This window comes from Callithrix jacchus, chromosome 19 (assembly GCF_049354715.1).
Source record: "Callithrix jacchus isolate 240 chromosome 19, calJac240_pri, whole genome shotgun sequence".
Taxonomy (NCBI): domain Eukaryota; kingdom Metazoa; phylum Chordata; class Mammalia; order Primates; family Cebidae; genus Callithrix; species Callithrix jacchus.
This window is the reverse complement of record NC_133520.1, coordinates 34599984-34617920: the sequence shown is the minus strand read 5'-3', so window position 1 is coordinate 34617920 and position 17937 is coordinate 34599984. Positions and strand designations below refer to the sequence as shown.

At 40.4% G+C, this 17937-nt stretch overlaps 2 protein-coding genes across 8 annotated transcripts in view; both read right to left on the bottom strand.

Moving 5' to 3' along the window:
• Positions 1 to 1748, bottom strand: part of C4BPA (complement component 4 binding protein alpha) — a 44457-nt gene extending 42709 nt beyond the window's left edge. For all 3 annotated transcript variants that reach the window (XM_008985588.5, XM_002760742.7, XM_078357014.1), the window contains exon 1: positions 1554 to 1748. The gene's annotated coding sequence lies outside the window, so the exon portion shown is untranslated. The remainder of the gene's footprint in view (positions 1 to 1553) is intronic.
• A 3202-nt stretch (positions 1749 to 4950) lies between these two features.
• Positions 4951 to 17494, bottom strand: C4BPB (complement component 4 binding protein beta). Of its 5 annotated transcripts, none has more exons than XM_035281078.3 (7): positions 16768 to 17046; positions 16044 to 16217; positions 14700 to 14876; positions 9989 to 10082; positions 8414 to 8528; positions 6618 to 6732; positions 4951 to 5676 (listed from the first exon to the last, which is right to left on the bottom strand). In XM_035281078.3, the coding sequence occupies exons 1-7, from the start codon at positions 16823 to 16825 to the stop codon at positions 5672 to 5674; spliced, it is 738 nt and encodes a 245-aa protein (XP_035136969.1). In that variant the 5' UTR covers positions 16826 to 17046; the 3' UTR covers positions 4951 to 5671. The 5 variants fall into 5 exon arrangements, with proteins under 5 accessions (XP_035136969.1, XP_035136964.1, XP_035136967.1 ...); XM_035281073.3 differs by lacking the exon at positions 4951 to 5676 and adding an exon at positions 17406 to 17494 and having other exon boundaries at positions 6529 to 6732; positions 16768 to 16875; XM_035281076.3 differs by lacking the exon at positions 4951 to 5676 and adding an exon at positions 17406 to 17494 and having other exon boundaries at positions 6529 to 6732; positions 16044 to 16214; positions 16768 to 16875.
• Between the last annotated feature and the right edge of the window lie 443 nt (positions 17495 to 17937).

Below are 17937 nucleotides of genomic sequence, written 5' to 3'. Positions count from 1 at the left end.
CCAAATGAAATAATGTGTGTGAAATGCTTTGAAGAGAGATAATACAGTGACTAGACTTCCCCAACAAACCAACAAGATGCATCCTAACTCCCCTCCAATTGCGGCATTTGCAGTTCACCATAAGTTCCCCTGGTGGTCTCTCAGCAGAAACCAGCTGGCCACAGAGTATGGGAATGGAGGCTGGAACTTGTCAGTTGAGAAGACCGAAGTTTGAGTTTCAGCAATACCACAGTCTAAATCTGTGATCTTGAAGAAGCTATATCAGCTTCTTGGATATCAGTTAACTCCATCCCCAAAATGATGACATTAAACCTAGATGAACAAATTCCGCAATTCTGTAACTGCTCACTTAAAAGCTGAGACTACTCCAGCAAACATTCTCATACCTCAAGGACATCATCTTTTAAGTTCCCACAGAAATGGAACCAACTCAAGAACTTCAGTCAGCATGGCAGGTCCCTTGTGAAAAATACGATCAGCATTTAGCGATGCAGCACAATTTGAGAGACGCTGGAAAAATCTTTAGTCCCAGATTTCTCCTTCCATGAGAAGTTACTTTTTAAGTTAAGACATTTATTTTGTCTAACATTCCCCTTTTGAAATGAAATACCTTGTGAAAGGATAATATTTTTCTCCAGTCTTGGGCTGAGTGTCTTCTCCCTTCTACCTGGGCTCTCAATCATAACTTGCTTCCACACTTTCCCCTCCCTTCCTAGAATCCATTTTTCTATCAGCTCCTTTATTCTACATCCAAATGTATCTCTAAGCTTAATGCCAACTTTCTTTGATGCTTCCTCCTCTTCTGTGGTCTACTCTTTATTCTCTTGTTGCTACCATATTTACAGACAGAACAGGAATCAGCAAAGAGACAAGAGGTTGAAGAACTAAAATGAGGACTGGTTCTGGTACTGTATCCTGGCCAACCAAGAAAGAAGAGAATTTCAAGAAGGAAGGGTTATCGGCATCATCAAATCAAAAAAGTAAAGAAGAAGGTGAGGATGACTAAGCCTGCTAGCTTCAGAGATCAACGGGAGGCTGGCCAGTGTCCGCCTCATTACCAAATCTGAAAGTCTTTCCTGTCAATGGCAGAAGAGATTTGGAGTGGTTAATCAAATCTCAAAAAAAAAAAAAAAAATGCCCCAGTTTTCAGAATGTAGACTATGAAAAGCAGGCTTCCTGTGAACCCTTTGGAGAGTCTGGTTGACCCCTTGCCTCAACTCCCAGATGTGGGAAGATGGTGAAACGTCAACAAACCAACACACCTGTCTTTTAGATACAGTAACAAGAGCAACACCTTATGCCTCTTCTTTAGCTTATTTTATTAGAATATGATATTATTCCTCCATTTATAATTTTTAAAAATTGAGGCTCAGATGGGGTTTAAATTACTTTTCAAGTCATACATCCCCTAATACAGTGCTTCTAAAGAGATTTCTGCTGAACACACCTCCAAGTTTTTGTCTCTGTTTTATTCTACTAATCCTGCACTCCTTAAAGGGCCAAACCACCGACCTTTCCCCCAAGCTATCTCAAGGGTTTAGTAGTCCACTGACCTTTGGTAGTTGAGGAAGAGCAGGAGATTCTATGATGATATCTTGGATAGTTTCTCAAACAATAAAATTGTCTTGGTCTATGCAGTACTGGTTCCTCCCCAGATCAGAGTTTATCATACCCTGAAATTGACTGGTAATTGCTCCACCAAAAAGTCCCTAAATTTCAGCTATGCAGTTGGCTGGTCAGGGATGGCTAGATGGAAACAGATGGGGAGAAACTTTTGACGGGTCCAATGAATGATTAACACAGAAATGAAACAGAACTGTTTACCTAAGCTCCTTCCTCTTCACTAGTCCTCATTCTTTATAACATGTTGCAATCGTTTACTTTCTCCTCTGCCAACCATTTCCCCTAAGTGGAAAGGTAATTTAAATTTGAAGCCAGAATTCGTTTTTCTTTTCATAAACACGCGAGAGTTATGCAAGACAAAATCCAGCTTTGCCTGGAAACCTTAGATACTGCGAGGTTCAGACAGGCTCCACAAAAATGATCCACTTTCAGCCGGGCACGGTGGCTCAAGCCTGTAATCCCAGCACTTTGGGAGGCCGAGGTGGGTGGATCACGAGGTCAAGAGATCGAGACCATCCTGGTCAACATGGTAAAACCCTGTCTCTACTAGAAATACAAAAAGTTAGCTGGGCATGGTGGCATGCACCTATAATCCCAGCTACTCAGGAGGCTGAAGCAGGAGAATTGCCTGAACCCAGGAGGCAGAGGTTACAGTGAGCCAAGATCGCGCCATTGCACTCCAGTCTGGGTAACAAGAGCGAAACTCTGTCTCAAAAAAAAAAAAAAAAAAAAAAGATCCACTTTGAATGACACTAGGCGTGCTTTCCTGGAGTTTGGGAGCCGATGTTCTTGCCCAGAGCTCATCTCTGTCCCACCCCAAAGAATTACAAAAGGTGGGGAATTTATCAAACACGTATTGGGTTTCCAATATGTGCTGAGTTATCTAGAACGTATTCAGAGTTCAGCAAATGTTGACTACTACTACGTGTCAGGCATCAGACGGCCTCCAGAAGTTGATCTATCCAGTGATGCTCAGAAGAACACAATGAAGGATTGGCCATGTTTCTTACCACATAGGTCTAAAAAGGCCACAAGCACTGACATTGTCCGATTAAGCTACTAATCCTCAAGCTTAAGATTTGTGTGCTCAGAAGATTGCTGTTAAAAGACGATTCTGAGAACTTCATTTTTTTCTGTAATAAATACTAAAAGTCCCAGAAGAGTTTCAGAAAAGGAGCTAAACTACAACAGATTGAGTTAATCAAGGAAGGTTTTACAGAAGATGTGAAATTTGAATAAAAGGTCGAAATTATGAGATAAAAGTGGTAAGGACATTAGATGTAAAGAAACCATTTGCTAGTCACCAAGGTGAGACACTGATTTGACGAGAGTGAACAGAGGAGGATTCCAGATTGCACAGTCTTAAGAGCTAAATAGGAAGAAATATCACCTTTAAAGCTGGTATGTCTTTAAAGTAACATTTCCCAATGTACTGAAGTCTTTCATTTACTTTCCACAATGATTCTTGCAGATTTTTCTCTCCAGGTCACCAAATTGTCATGTTCCCTCTCAGCAGATGCCCTTGCCTCCTACTTTACTAAAAGTCATTCTCCCTTAGCTTCATCGATGTCAGATTTTCCCCCCATTCACTCCTCCTTCGGGGGAGAATTGTTTCTTCTTTGCCTGCCTCATTTTCAATGCATCCCTCATCCTGAAATGCTGCTTCAATTTTGCGAGTACCTCAAATTCCGTCGTTCTTCTTTAGCATGAGGCTGAACTTCTCACAGGTGTAGCCTATTCCATCTGCCTATTCTTTTTTTTTTTTTTTTTTTTTTGAGATGGAGTTTCGCTCTTGTTCCCCAGGCTGGAGGGCAATGGCATGACCTCGGCTCACTGCAACCTCCACTTCCTAGGTTCGGACAATTGTCCTGCCTCAGCCTCCTGAGCAGCTGGGATTACAGGCATGCGCCACCATGCCCAGCTAATTTTTTGTATTTTTAGTAGAGACGGGTTTTCACCATGTTGACCAGGATGGTCTTGATTTCTTGACCTCATGATCCACCTGCCTCGGCCTCCCAAAGTGCTGGGATTACAGGCGTGAGCCACCGTGCCCTGCCTTCCATCTGCCTATTCTTTCTCATTCATCGCTCCGCCTGTTGCTTTCCCATCTGGCTTCTACCCACTCTTCTACTGACAGGTCTCTCTGAGGCATGCCCTTAGGTCCAAGTCCAAAATATCTTTAATAAATTTCTTTATGATCTGTCTGCAACCTTTGTCACTGCTGACCTTTTCCTTTTTGAAACTCTCTTGTCCTTTGGCTTCCATGGCAGTAAACTTTCCTGATTCTCTTACCTAATTTCTCTTTCTTAGTTACTGTTACCTCCTCTTCCTCCCCTTCATTCCTAAATATAGATATATCTCAGGCTCCTCTTTAAAAAAAAAATCGCTTTGTAATTTTAATGATCTTCCTTTCTGTCACAGCTTGAACTATTACCAGCAAGAAGACTAGCTGGCACTACATTTTTATTTCTGATTACTCTCCCAAACTCAAGACTTGCTTTCTGGTTTTATTATTATTATTATTGCCCACTGGACATCTTGCAATCACGTCACCCTCAGCACATCCAAAGAGGAATTTCTCATTTCCTGCTAACAAGCTTCACTTTCTGACCCCAACTTGTTTTTGACCACTGATTCTCAGGAATAAAATTTCAGATCCACTTTTTAACTCCTCATTTCCCTCACCCTTCAGTGTTCAATTGTTGACAGGTTGTTTTGATACAAGTTTTGCAATGTCTCTCATGTCTCTGCTGCTTTTTCATTTCTGCTGCTGTCAGACTGGTTTGGGTTGAAAGTGCCTCCCGTATGGACTATTGTAGGAGCCCTTTCATTGGCTTCTCTGTCTTACTTCTTTTCCCTCATCAACCAATACTGCAACCAACATTGTGAGAGAAATATTTATGTATATCCTATTACTTCCTTGTTTGAAAGGCTTCCATGTCTCCAGGGTCCGCCTGCCAAAAGCAAGTATATATTCTCTGCCTACCAAAGACAAGTGGATATTCTCCAGCATGTCATTCAGATCCCTCCGTAAACTGACTCTGACTTCTCTTTCCAGCCGCCTTCTCTCTCACCACTTTCTATGCCTCATCTAGGCCAACCAGGCTATGTGCAAGTTCGTAAACATAGCCGATTTTTCTGCCTCTGTGTTGCGCCTTCTAAATGTATTATTATTTGAAATTCATTTTACAACACTAAAAAGCCGTAAGAGAATAAACACCTATAATTACACCACTCTAAGACAATTGTTTTTTATCTTTGCCTATCATTGTCTAGCACCTTCCCACAAGAATAAAGGTTTTGCATAAATGCAGTCATAAGCCCTTGTTATTAAATATTCTATTTTTACTTAAGATTACATTTTTAAGATTTTCTACTTCCTCATAATTATCACTGTGTAAGTCTGTATTATATTTGAAGTACCATAACTTTCTAAAAATTTTCCTAAGAATGGACATTTCAAATGCTCATAAGATCCTCCCAGATAGACATATATGTAAGAAGTAGCTTCAATTTCAAATCATTTCGTTCCAGTTAGATTAATCCTAGGAATAAATTTACTTGGTTAAAAATCTTATTTTTGTCTCACTCCATTTCTCGAATATTCTTTCCACCCGGAATGTGCTCCCTAATCTTTGTCTCTAATTCTCACTCAGTTTTGAAGGCCCAAATAACTATGACTTCTTCCTTGACAATATTCCTGCCTCCTCCTCCCATCAGAAGTGAACCTCCTCTCATCTGAGCTCTCATAGCCCACAATTGTCTGAAAAGTGTTTAGTTCATCCTATCCCCTCTAAAGTAATGCTATATGTGTACATGTCTTGTGTCTATTAGCAGACACTGGGGTACTCAAGAGTCCATCTCTTATTCCCCTTTCTAACTCTACCTAGCGATTTTCCATTATTTCAAGCTGGCTTGTGTATTTTGGTTGTGTTTTATCCAGATATCCTATGTGTTTCAGGTAGCAGTCAGAATAAGAGGTGGAAGAAGCTTGTCACACCAGCTCTGTATGACGTCTTGATAGAAAGCCATAGGATTCTTATTTCTTCTACCCTTAAAGAAGGAGAATTGAAAATAAAAACTAATTTAAAATTTTTGTTTTTAAAAAGAGAAGAAATATATTCACTTGTGTTGCACCATCTCAAACCTACATGCAGGACCAGGTTTCATTCAAAAGGCAGTCAGCCATTTTCCTGCAGAGAATTTGGAAACCTGCTTTGATAAACCAGATGGGCAAGACTTGGAGGAGAGTTTGGGTCCTAACTCTACTTCTGTTCCAACGGGTCATTTTTGAGGACGTAACGACTCTAAGCATCTTTTCCGAAATGGGAGGTTAATTTTTGCTTCATAAGTTTCTATCAGTTTTGGTTTCTTTGTTTTTTGTTTTTGTTTTTGATATGAAGTTTCGCTCTTGTAGCCCAGGCTGGAGTGCAATGGTGCAATCTTGGCTCACCACAATATCTGCCTCCCAGATTCAAGCAATTCTCCTATCTCAGCCTCCCAAGTTACTGGGATTACAGGCATGAGCCACCACACCTGGCTAATTTTTTATGTTTTTAGTAGAGGCGGGGTTTCTCTATGTTGGTCAGGCTGGTCTCTATCTCCCGACCTCAAGTGATCCACCTGACCTGGCCAGTTTTGGTTTCGTAATTCAAGTCTCATGTTAAAATACAAGACATGCTGTCAGCTGAGATCAGAGTTTCCCTATACTCCTTACAGACTGAAGATTAAGCCCACCATTCTCCAATAACAAGTTGCTAATTCTGGTCTTAGACAACCACTACATTTGGCCTTTTCACATTCTGAGAACAACACACACACACACACACACACACACACACACACAGTGCATTACACAACTGCAGTTGGCAATTTCAGCCCAATAAGAGGTATATCTGAAACCAATTTCAGAACCAAGAGGAAGATTTATTCATAGGTTTATTTCTATTACATCTGCTCAGCTGCAGTTTTAAACAATTTTGCCTTCAACTCACTTTTCTTCAGCTCCAGAGAATATTTTAGCTCTTCCATTGTCATATCACTTTCATTTAATTGTTGTATAAAGTTCTCTATGGCTTTGCAGAGGTCCTCACTCTCCTGAAAGGCAAGCTGAAGAGAGAAAATGTTCTACAAGTTACAAGGGAAGGACGGAGACCCGGCTATATGCTCTGAAGCCAGTGAGCAGCAGTGAGCAGTGAGCAGCAGTGAGCAGTGAGCAGCAGTGAGCAGTGAGCAGTGAGCAGCAGTGAGCAGTGAGCAGCAGTGAGCAGTGAGCAGCAGTGAGCAGTGAGCAGTGAGCAGCAGTGAGCAGTGAGCAGCAGTGAGCAGTGAGCAGCAGTGAGCAGCAGTGAGCAGTGAGCAGTGAGCAGCAGTGAGCAGCAGTGAGCAGCAGTGAGCAGTGAGCAGTGAGCAGCAGTGAGCAGTGAGCAGCAGTGAGCAGCAGTGAGCAGTGAGCAGCAGTGAGCAGTGAGCAGCAGTGAGCAGCAGTGAGCAGTGAGCAGCAGTGAGCAGCAGTGAGCAGTGAGCAGCAGTGAGCAGTGAGCAGTGAGCAGCAGTGAGCAGTGAGCAGCAGTGAGCAGTGAGCAGCAGTGAGCAGCAGTGAGCAGTGAGCAGCAGTGAGCAGTGAGCAGCAGTGAGCAGTGAGCAGTGAGCAGCAGTGAGCAGTGAGCAGTGAGCAGTGAGCAGCAGTGAGCTCTCTCAGTGGGGGCTCAGAACCAGGCTAGCTTTAGCAAAGATTTGTGTTTTCAACACAGTGAATCATTTATATTTTCTGGCTTAAATATACTTATTAATATTATCCCAGTAATAAAGATGAACCAAAAGAAGAGTCAACGAAAATGGATCTGCTCAGTGTTGTGTGTCTGTTGTTTGCTTTTGGAGCCTAGAAGTATTTTAGAGACTTTTCCCATTCTCACACATTGTGCTACGTGCCTTGCTCTATAATAGGGATCCCCAACCCCAGCGCCACAAATCAGTACCTGTCCATGGTGTATTAGGAACTGGCCCACACAGCAGAAAGTGAGTGGCGGGCAGGCAAGCAAAGCTTCATTTATAATTACAGCCACTCTGCATCGCTTGCATTGCTGCCTGAGCTCCGCCTCCTGTTAGATCAGTGGTGGCATTAGATTCTCATAAGAGTGTGAACCTTATGTGAACTGCCCATGTGAAGGATCTAGGTTGCCTGCTTCTTATGAGAATCTAATACCTGGTAATCTGTCACTGTCTCCCATTACTCCCAGATGAGAATCTAATACCTGATGATCTGTGTCACTGTCTCCCTTCACTCCCAACTAGATGGGACCATCTAGTTGCAGGAAAACAAGCTCAGGGCTCTCACTGATTCTACATTATGGTGAGTTGTATAATCACTTTATTATATATTACAATGTAATAATAATGATAATAAAGTGCGCAATCAATGTAACGCACCCGAATCATCCCCAAACCATCCCCACTCTCTCCACCCCCATCCATGGGAAAACTGTCTTCCATGAAACCCATCCCTGGTGCCAAAAAGGTTGGGGAATACTGGTTTATATGGCACATGAGACAACACCTCCTACCAACAGGGTCTCATGAGGGTCTCATGGTGTTGAATGGGAACTCCAACTTCCACCTATAAAAATGTGAGTTAATAGTTTATGAGCCCCTTCTATAGCCAGGCCAAGGCCAACACATTCACAAACAAAATATCCCACATTGAGCAGATATATACTGAGCATATGCCGGGGGTGATGCCAGGCCCTGGAGATCCAGCTGTGAACAAGACAGACACGAGCCCCCTACTTACAAATGCCTTCTCATACTCTGGTTTGGGAGCTTCCTGGATCAACTTGCAGACTGGAGGTACACTGCTCCACTCCCCATCAATGCACTGCTGCTGCTGTGTGCCCACTAAGTAGTACCTGAACAGAAATTAGAACAAGGCTTAGCTTTTCCCGAATTGGGTAATGGAGACTGGTTTTGTGTAGTTGTATTTCAGTATTTCATGCTGTGATGGAATCCACCTCCCTGTCCTTGAGCCTTAACGCACGCTTAAGTTATCTCGGTATTACAACGCTGTTAAAAGTGAAACCATTCTCCTGGAGGTGGGAAGGATCCAAGCAAAGAGTCAACCCATAAAACATAGAGAAGTGAGAAATTCTGAATCAGGTGCTTACCCACACAGGCTTTGTGTGGGAAGAGTGAGAGAAGCACTTTATCATTCAATAGCCTAAAAAGGCACCTGGCATCTAAGTTTAAAAAAAAGTAGAAAATGAGAAACACCTTTCAAATACATCTTAGCAAAGGGGCTAAAAAGGAGCAATAGCTTTTAATCAGAAAAATGAGAGAGTTGCCTGCCAAGTCCTTTGAAGTGCCAGGGAGGCCACTTGACTGTGTGTTAATTAGGTGGCTTTAAGGGTCTGTCTGTATACTAAGTCTTTATATTTCTGCACTTCTGTATTTATTTATTAGTATTTTTATTCTCTGATTTTTTTTTAAGAAAAACATACATTTTAAGCCAGGTGGGGTGATTCATGTTTGAAATTCCAGCATTTTGGGAGAAAAAGAGGGAGGATCACTTGAGCTCAGGAGTTCCAGACCAGCCTGGGCAACACAGGGAGACCCTGTCTTTACAAAACTTTAAAAAAATTAGCCAAGTGTGGTGGCCCGTGCCTGTTGTCTAAGCTATTAGGGAGGCTGGGGTGGGAGGATCATGTGAGCCTAGGAGGCAGAGATTGCAGTGAGCTATGAGCACACCACTGCACTCCAGTCTGGGGACAGAGGGAGACACTGTCTCAAAAACAACGACAACAACAAATTCACATTTAATTTATTTTTCACTTTTCTGCCCAGAATGAAGTGCAATGGCGCCATCTAGGCTCACTACAACCTCTGCCTCCCCAGTTCAAGCGATTCTCATGCCCCAGCCTCCCAAACAGCTGGGATTACAACCAAGTGCCACCACACCCAGCTAATTTCTATATTTTTAGTAGAGATGAGGGTTTTGCTGTGTTGGCCAGGCTAGTCTCAAACTTCTGACCTCAAGCAATCCGCCTACCTTGGCCTCCCAAAGTGCTAGGATTATAGGTATGAGCCACCATGCCCAGCCAAACCTATACATTTTAAATAATTTATCTTGTCTTGACAGAGAGGAAAAAGAGATACTTCAATTAGGATAAGTAAGATACTTTTGTAGAATCAATCTCTCTTCTAGGGATTGGGGAGAGTGAGCAGAGGGCCAAAACAGCTCTCAAAATCAGAATGAGCTCAGAATCCTGCAGCAGTAGGAAATCAGACAGCCAGGTAGACACAGACTGGGTTATTCTCAAAAACAGCGCTTCGAGGGGCAAGATCTGGCATTTGACAGGCTGTGTTCACTTACCTGTCTTCACAGTGATAACTAACGGTGGATCCTAAGGTGAAATTATTTCCTTCAAAATAGCCATGAGCTGGATTCCCAGGAGGGCCACAGTCTCCTGAGAGAAAGGAGTATAGAAGTGACAGTTGTGAGGGCCAGGTATATTCAATGAACAGCACCCCTACATGCAGCTGTTTATGCCAGCACCTGACGTCCTCAGAGCAGCACCTGTGAGATCTGGGGATGTGTTCTCCATTCATTTCCTTCTCTTTTGAATCGTATTTGTCCGTGGAAAAGAGCTTTCCCCCAGTTCCTCTTAGTTACTAGGGATTTAAAAGTAAATTCCTAGTTTTACTTCTAAATCCTCTGACTAGCAGGAGCTCCAGGAAAGAAATTTTAAGTTGTAGTGATGCTAATCGTTAATGTACATGAAAAGGAAAATTGAGCCATAGATGAGGGCTGAAGAAATAACTCCCTGAGAGAGGAAATAAAGCATGGGAGTTCAAATGGAAGCTGACGTTCGTTGTGGCTAAGAGTGTGTTAGTCCATCTCACATTGCTATAAACAAATAATTGAGACTGGGTAATTTATAAAGAAAAGAGGTTTAATTGGCTCACAGTTCCACATGCTGTACAGGAAGCATGGTACTGGCATCTGCTTAGCTTGTGGGGAGGCCTCAGGAAACTTACAATTATGGCAGAAGGCGAAGGGGAAGTGAGGCATCTCACATAACAGGAGCAGGAACAAGAGAGAGGGAGGAGGTGCTACACACTTTTAAACAATCAGATCTCATGAGAACTCACTCACTATCATGAGGACAGTACCTAAAGGGATGATGCTAGACCATTCATGAGAAATCCACCCCCATGATCCAGTCACCTCCCATCAGACCCCACCTCCAAGACTGGAGATTAAATTCAATATGAGATTTGAGCAGGAACACACAGCCAAACTACATCAAGGAAAGTATCAGAAACAGAGAATAAGGTGGGAACAGTGGCTCACACCTGTAATCCTAGCACTTTGGGTGGCAAAGGCAGGTGGATGGCTAGAGGCCAGGAGTTAGAGACCAGCCTGGTCAACATGGCAAAACCCAGTTTCTACTAAAAATACAAAAATTAGCCTGGCATGGTGGTGCTACTTGGGAAGCTGAGGCATGAGAATCACTTGAACCTGGGAGACGGAGGTTGCAGTGAGCTGAGATTGTGCCACTGCACTCCAGCCTTGGCGACAGAGCAAAACTCTGTCTCCAAAGAAAAAGAAATAGGGGAGAACATGGCTGGAACAGAAGAGGATGAGTCTGTGGAAATGCGGAAAGAAAACTGGATGACGTGTTAGGAGTTGGCGAGTTTTGATTCTGGCTCTTCCACCAGCTATGTAGCACTAAGGAAGCCATTTTGCTCCTCTTGGATTCCCTCCTAATATTATCAGATAAGCAGGTTAAATAATATCATCTCTAAGGTCCCAGTCAGCTCTGAGATCACAGGACACTAAACATGTCAAAAAAATAGTGACTAATAATGATTTTGTAGGTGTATGTTACTCAACCATTTGTTTAGAAGACCTGAAACATAAAGGTCTTCTAAACAAATGGTTGAGAAAAAAATGGCAAATCATGAAAAAGCATATGTAATGTTATTTTTGTAAATCACGGTTACACAAACATAAGCAGAGGGAAAAAAAAGGTATGGAAAGTTATATGCCAAAAACCAATGCCCTTATCCTTAGATGGCAGGCTCGTAGGTAATTAGTTTCATCATTTATTTTCTCTGTTTTTCTACAACAAAGATGGATTAATATTACTTATGCAGTTAACACACTAATTTTTTAAAGCTCAAAGGATGAATAGAGGAAAGCAAGAAGAATTTTCCTGAGTTGTTTGGGGGATTACAGTCCACCAAAGTTCTGGGAACTTTTATGAGTACAATTTTGGACTGAAGGAGATGATGTGGATCTTGGATCTAAACAGAAAGAATGTGCTTTATTAGGAAACTTAGGGAGCTCATCCTAGATTTGGAAAATGAAGAGACGTAAAAAGACAGGGATCCTGTGGTTAAGAGCTAGAATAGAAATGGCTGAATTAAAAGAGAGTAAAACAGAAAACATCTGGAAGAAATAAGGAAATGCTTTAAACTTGTGTCAAGCTAATGATATAAAATGATATTATATGCATGTAATTTAACTGTATGTATGCGTATGATAAAATATTATATGCATGTAATTTAACTGTATGTATGCGGATGATAAAATATATGCATGTAATTTAACTGAATGTATGCGTATGATAAATTATATGCATGTAATTTAACTGTATGTATGCATATGATAAAATATATGCATGTAATTTAACTGTATGCATATGATAAAATATTATATGCATGTAATTTAACTGTATGCATATGATAAAATATTATATGCATGTAATGTAACTGTATGTATGCATGTTTTAAATACCCCAGTTCCCTTCATGTAAGAGCATATACAGTTTGTGCTCTTAAATTGCCTTTTATCATGTCGTTTTCATTTTTTATTATTTTTAGAGATAGGCCTTACTATATTGTCTAGTCTGGCCTCAAATTTCTTGGCTCAAGCTATCCTCCTGCCTAAGCCTCCCAAATAGCTGGGACTACAGGCATGCACTACCATGCCTGGCTTTTATTATTTCAGAGGCTACTGCCAAAATACATCCAAACAGCGACAGCACTTTACACTCTCACAGATATAAATGGCTCTTTCCTCAGATCCTGAATGATGTTAAATGAGATTCATCTTTTCGTTTTTTTCTAATCTGATCAGTAAAAGATGTATATCAATTTTAATTTGCAGTTATATAATCATTAGTATGTTCAATATCCTTTCACATAATTGGGAAGCAGAAGTGCTGCTTAGGCCATTATTTTGGAATTGCCTGTCCTTAACACAACTTTGCTCGTTTTGTATTGGGCTGTTCGTTCCTTACTGATCTCTAGGAGATCTTTGTGTACTAAAAACATTAGCTCTTTAACCATCAAATACGTTGCAAATACTTTCTTCAAGTTTGTTATCTTTTAACTTTTATGATGTCTTTTACTATGTAGAAGATTTTCTTTTAAAAATTTAATTAAATCTGCCCACTTTCTTCCTTTACAACATCTGAGTTTTATGTTACTACGTAGGAAGGCTTTCCCCATCCCAACATAATAAAGATATCATCTCATGTTTTCTTTTAATGATTTAATAATTTTGCTTTTTCTAGTTATATGTTTAAAATCCACCTGTAATGTATTGTGAATATGGTATGAGCTACAGCCCTGACTGCATCTTCTTCCAAATAGATAATTATCCCATTACCACTGAATAGACGTTTCCTCCTGACTTCGTATGTTCTACTTATCTGTACCTATACTTCGCTATTTTAATGCCATATAATTTGCAATACCTCCAGTTTGCCATTTTAATGCTATTGTGCTCATAGTCACTTTGTAGTCCACTGCACTATCTAATACAGCAAGTATTCCCTTCCCTTTGATCCATCATTCATCTTTTTCCCAAAAATATTTACAGTGTTAGATGTGTACCCTACTAGGTGAGATCTTTTTAATTAATTTTTTCTTGTGTTTTGAAATTCAGCTTCTGGTAGGCCTTGCATTCTAATACTAAGTCTGCCCGCCCTGGATCATGGCATGTCTTTCATTCATTCAAGTCTTGGTTCATATCTTTCAGTAAACTTTCATAACGATTTTGTGAAGAGAATTATTTTTACATTTCAAATTCAACTAATAATTATTAATAGAAAGTAAAAACATTGATTTTTTCAATATTTATTTTGTATCCAAGTATGTATAAAATATTTTAGTAGAATTTCTTGGATATTTGAAGTATATTCTGCAAATAATGGCATCCTGTGATCCAGAATCATGGTAGGAATCTACCTCATAGAAATAATAATGTAGACATAAGGATATGTGTATATGAAATATTCATTTCAGCATTGTTCCTAATAGCAAAAATATGAAAATAATATGAGAGATGTGTAATAAATTATGACATACACATATGCAGTTATTAGATAGTGGACAATAGAGCTTGATGGACTGGTTAGGGAAAATTGCCATGTATATTGTTACATGACAGAAAGCAATTTAAAAATATGTGTAGCAAGTCCCATTTCTATAGGTATATTTATATAGATACATATATGCAAAATAGTTATTTAATGCTTAATTTCAACATTTTATTTTGTTTGTTTTAAATATCTGTACAAACATAAGAAAAAGCTATGCAATAAACACATCCAACTTACTAATTCTGAGAGATACAAATTGTAGTGATAGAAAGACAGTCTTTAGATTATCTTGTAGATAATTTTGCAATAGATAAGTTATGGTCTTTTTCCCTTGTTTTCTGTTTATTTTTCAAACAAAGACTTTAAATCACTGTCTTGAAATTAAAAAATAAAATAGCCAATGCTCCAAACTACCCTACATTAGACCTAGTAGGACAGGACCCCTATTTGAGAAAGAAAAATGTGTGCTTTGGATTCCATTCATTGCACTGGAATGTATCTCTTGAGGTGAGATTTACACCTGTGAGTAAAGGTTCTGTGAGCTCCACTTGTTTCATGGCTGTCTGCTAGATCTTAAGCCCGTCCCCGATACGAAAAAAAGAAACAAGCATCCCAGGGAAGCGGCAAATGCCTACGTTTACACTACTAAGCAGTATTTTGGGGATTCTTGATGGTTTCTCTTATACTTACTACTTTTGCAGATGGGAAAGGGAGGTGCCCAGGTGTGGTCCTCTAGACACTGGCTCCAATTGCTGCCCTTGAGGATGTAATGATCACTGCACTTAAATGTGATTTTGTCACTTACATTCACAGGCCCGGAAGAATAGACTTCGCCATTCACCAGTACGGGGTCAGGACAGTGGCCCACTGAAGAAGAAAATAAGAAGTAATCTGAAAGGGCAAGGCTAAAGCCCAACACAGCAAAGACCAGACCTCCTCAGTCTTCAGTGAGAAAACAGCAAATTAGAGCTAGTACTGCACGTTTTGAATTGGGTGAGGTACATGGTACTACCATATCAACACAGAATGAAGAAAGAGGGGATGACCTAAGTACTTACCTAAGTACAAAAAAATCTTTGTCATGCACAAGAACAACATGACCTGGCAACTAGAAGTAAATAAGTACATAACTGAAAACTATCAACAGCATGCTTGTTGTACTGTTACATTAAGCATGGCTCAAAATTATTGAGCCTATGTTTGAGGCAAGTCTTTCCTTTCCTTTCATCCACCCAAATGTACACTTATCGTTATTTACTTTGTTATGCTTTTTTTCCATGGAGTGGAAAAAAAAAAAAAAACCAGGAGAGAATGCTCAGGGACATGAGTGTGGTTATATGAATGAAGGATAATAATATTGGTGTACTCTACTCTGGGTATACAAGAGAACTGATACAACTATTCTTTAAAAAATAGGAGTAATAAATGGAATACGGATGAATTATTCCCCATCTCCACAGAGGATACCAGAAATGAGCTTTGTGACTTTGAGCAAGTCAGTTGGATCTCAATTATCACATCTGTAAACTGAGAATATAAACTATTCCCAGTTCAAAGTTGATGGGTGAAATAAAATAATACAATGTACTTCCTTCAAAATAATAAAGTGAGGATATGCATGAAACAAGATTACTCAGGTGTGGACAATTGATGAAATTATGTGACGAGTCTATATGAGTTAATTTGACTCTTCTGTCTGTTGTATACATTTAAAATTTTTCATAACATAAACATTTTTAAACCAATATCAGGTTAAAGAAATTACAGCAAAAAAAAAAAAAAAATAGTACTAGTATCTGGAAGAAATTTCTTTATTTCCCATAGGGTGAATTGATCCTGTTAATTCACCTAAATTAGTACTGATCAAGATCTGATCATGGAGCTTCCAAGAGATGCTCCTTCACTGGTGTGCTTTAAAAGAGGGCTCCTAGAAATTGAGAATTTTTGTTTTCTCATAAAGTTTTACCATGGCCTACAAGAAGTAGGATGTGAAGGAGTAAAACACAGGCAAAGATGTAGCAGGATCTAACTTACAGCAGCACTCAGTGGTGGTGTTATCCCACTCCTTAGAGGCATTGCAGAAAAGGGTCTTCTTTCCTACAAGGTGGTAGCCCTTGATACAAACGTAAGTGCCCAGAATCTGTCCATCCACCTCCTTTGCAACAAATATGCTGTTGTCCACTGGAGGAAGTTCTGGACAGTGCTCTGCTGGAAGGAAAAAGAAAATAAATTCATTTGCCATATCATGTGCTGTCCGAAACCCTTATTAGATTTCCCCATCTTTGTCTCTTTTTGCTGGATTATTGATTCTGATTCTTATAGTCTTCCATGTCCATGTATGTCCATGTCCCTCCCTTCCAGAAGATTTCCAAAGTTTTATTTCCAAAAGAATTAGAGGACTTTTACTCAAATTCAGCCACAAGTTGTCCACTCCTAAACAAATGATTCCCTCCCCAAATAGTGGTCCTGGAGTTTATAACAAGTAAGACCTCATAGGATTTTGAAATTAGTACTCTCTTTGGTCCCAGAACAGAAAAGGAAAGTAAGCAGTAACCACCCACTTCAGAGAGCAGGATCATCATTAAATGTATACTAAACTTCTACTGAGTACAGAACATTAGGATAATGTGAGATTTTTCAATAGAAGAAAGAAATATCATAAATGCAAACTTCCTTAAAGCTCTAGACAGAGTTTCTCATAACCTCACAAATTGACACCAAATGCCTGGTAAACTGAGTTGAGGGAAAGCATACGTACCATTTGAAGCAGAAACCAGCCAGGCAACCACGAGGCAGCATGCACACCAATAAAACATCTGGTGATCAAAGTCCTCACCCCAGGCTGGAATTCACCCAGCCCAGACACCTGGTTTGAATCAAAAAAGATCTAACACGCTTAAGACCAGCCCAACCACCTCCTTTCTAGAGAAGAGGTAATACTGATTTCCCCTCCCTGGAGAAAAAGGAAAAAAAAAATTACAACAGGAAATCTGAACAGCTGTAAGAAAGCTGGCATAGGGAGAGACTGCGAAAATACAAAGGGATGGCAAAAGAGCTGCCAGTTTTAAAACTCAGTTTCAGAAATGTCCTGGTTTCTGGGAATGCAAATCCAGTTGACCAGTCTTTTTGAACCGTGGGTTTATACTTCCCCAACAGACGTGGGCCAAATGGTCTTGCCATGACCTTGACTTCTGTCAATATTTGCCAGTGTTTACAGTCCACCTTCTGTAACTCTGGCCAGCACTGGGGGAAGAGAAGGGGCTGTCAATCCCTGCTACTTTCTCAGATAAGACCCAACTTTGAATGTTACCTCATCCTCCTTTCCTGAATATCAGATATCCTAAGACTGTAAGCAGCACCAAAGACAGAAAGCTCAAGGAAGTGAACTTACCTTACCTGCCTCTGTCCCTCCAGATCTATGACTTCCCAGCAAGAGCTGGTCTTAACTGACTCCACACCTGAGAGCTCCAAAGTCCTGCAGTGACATGTTGTCCTTGCTGGCCGGGCCTGTACCAGGCCTCCTACTTGGTGGCTCTTCCTGTGACAGGATTTGGTCTGAGTCCAGAGTGAACCAAATGAATAGAGGGGTGAGGGGAATGCTTTGGTCTCAGGAGTTAAGGTATGGAAAATTGCTTTGGGGGCTCCCATTGCATCTTGCTCATGGCTGTTATAACACTTGGTTGGTTCTCTGTGCTCTGATTATGAAACTGGGGTAAAATTCCTACAAAATTTCAGGTTTTAACAAAATAACAAAGCATTTAGGACACAGCAAGGTTGCAAATGTTCCTCTCTTCTGAACCCATTATTACTATTTTGTAATGATTAATTTACATCTTTCTCCTGAAAAGAATCAGGATATGCCATCCCCAAATATGCCACTTTGGCATAAAGATTATTTTAAGCTAAAGATATTCGAGATTCAGTGATA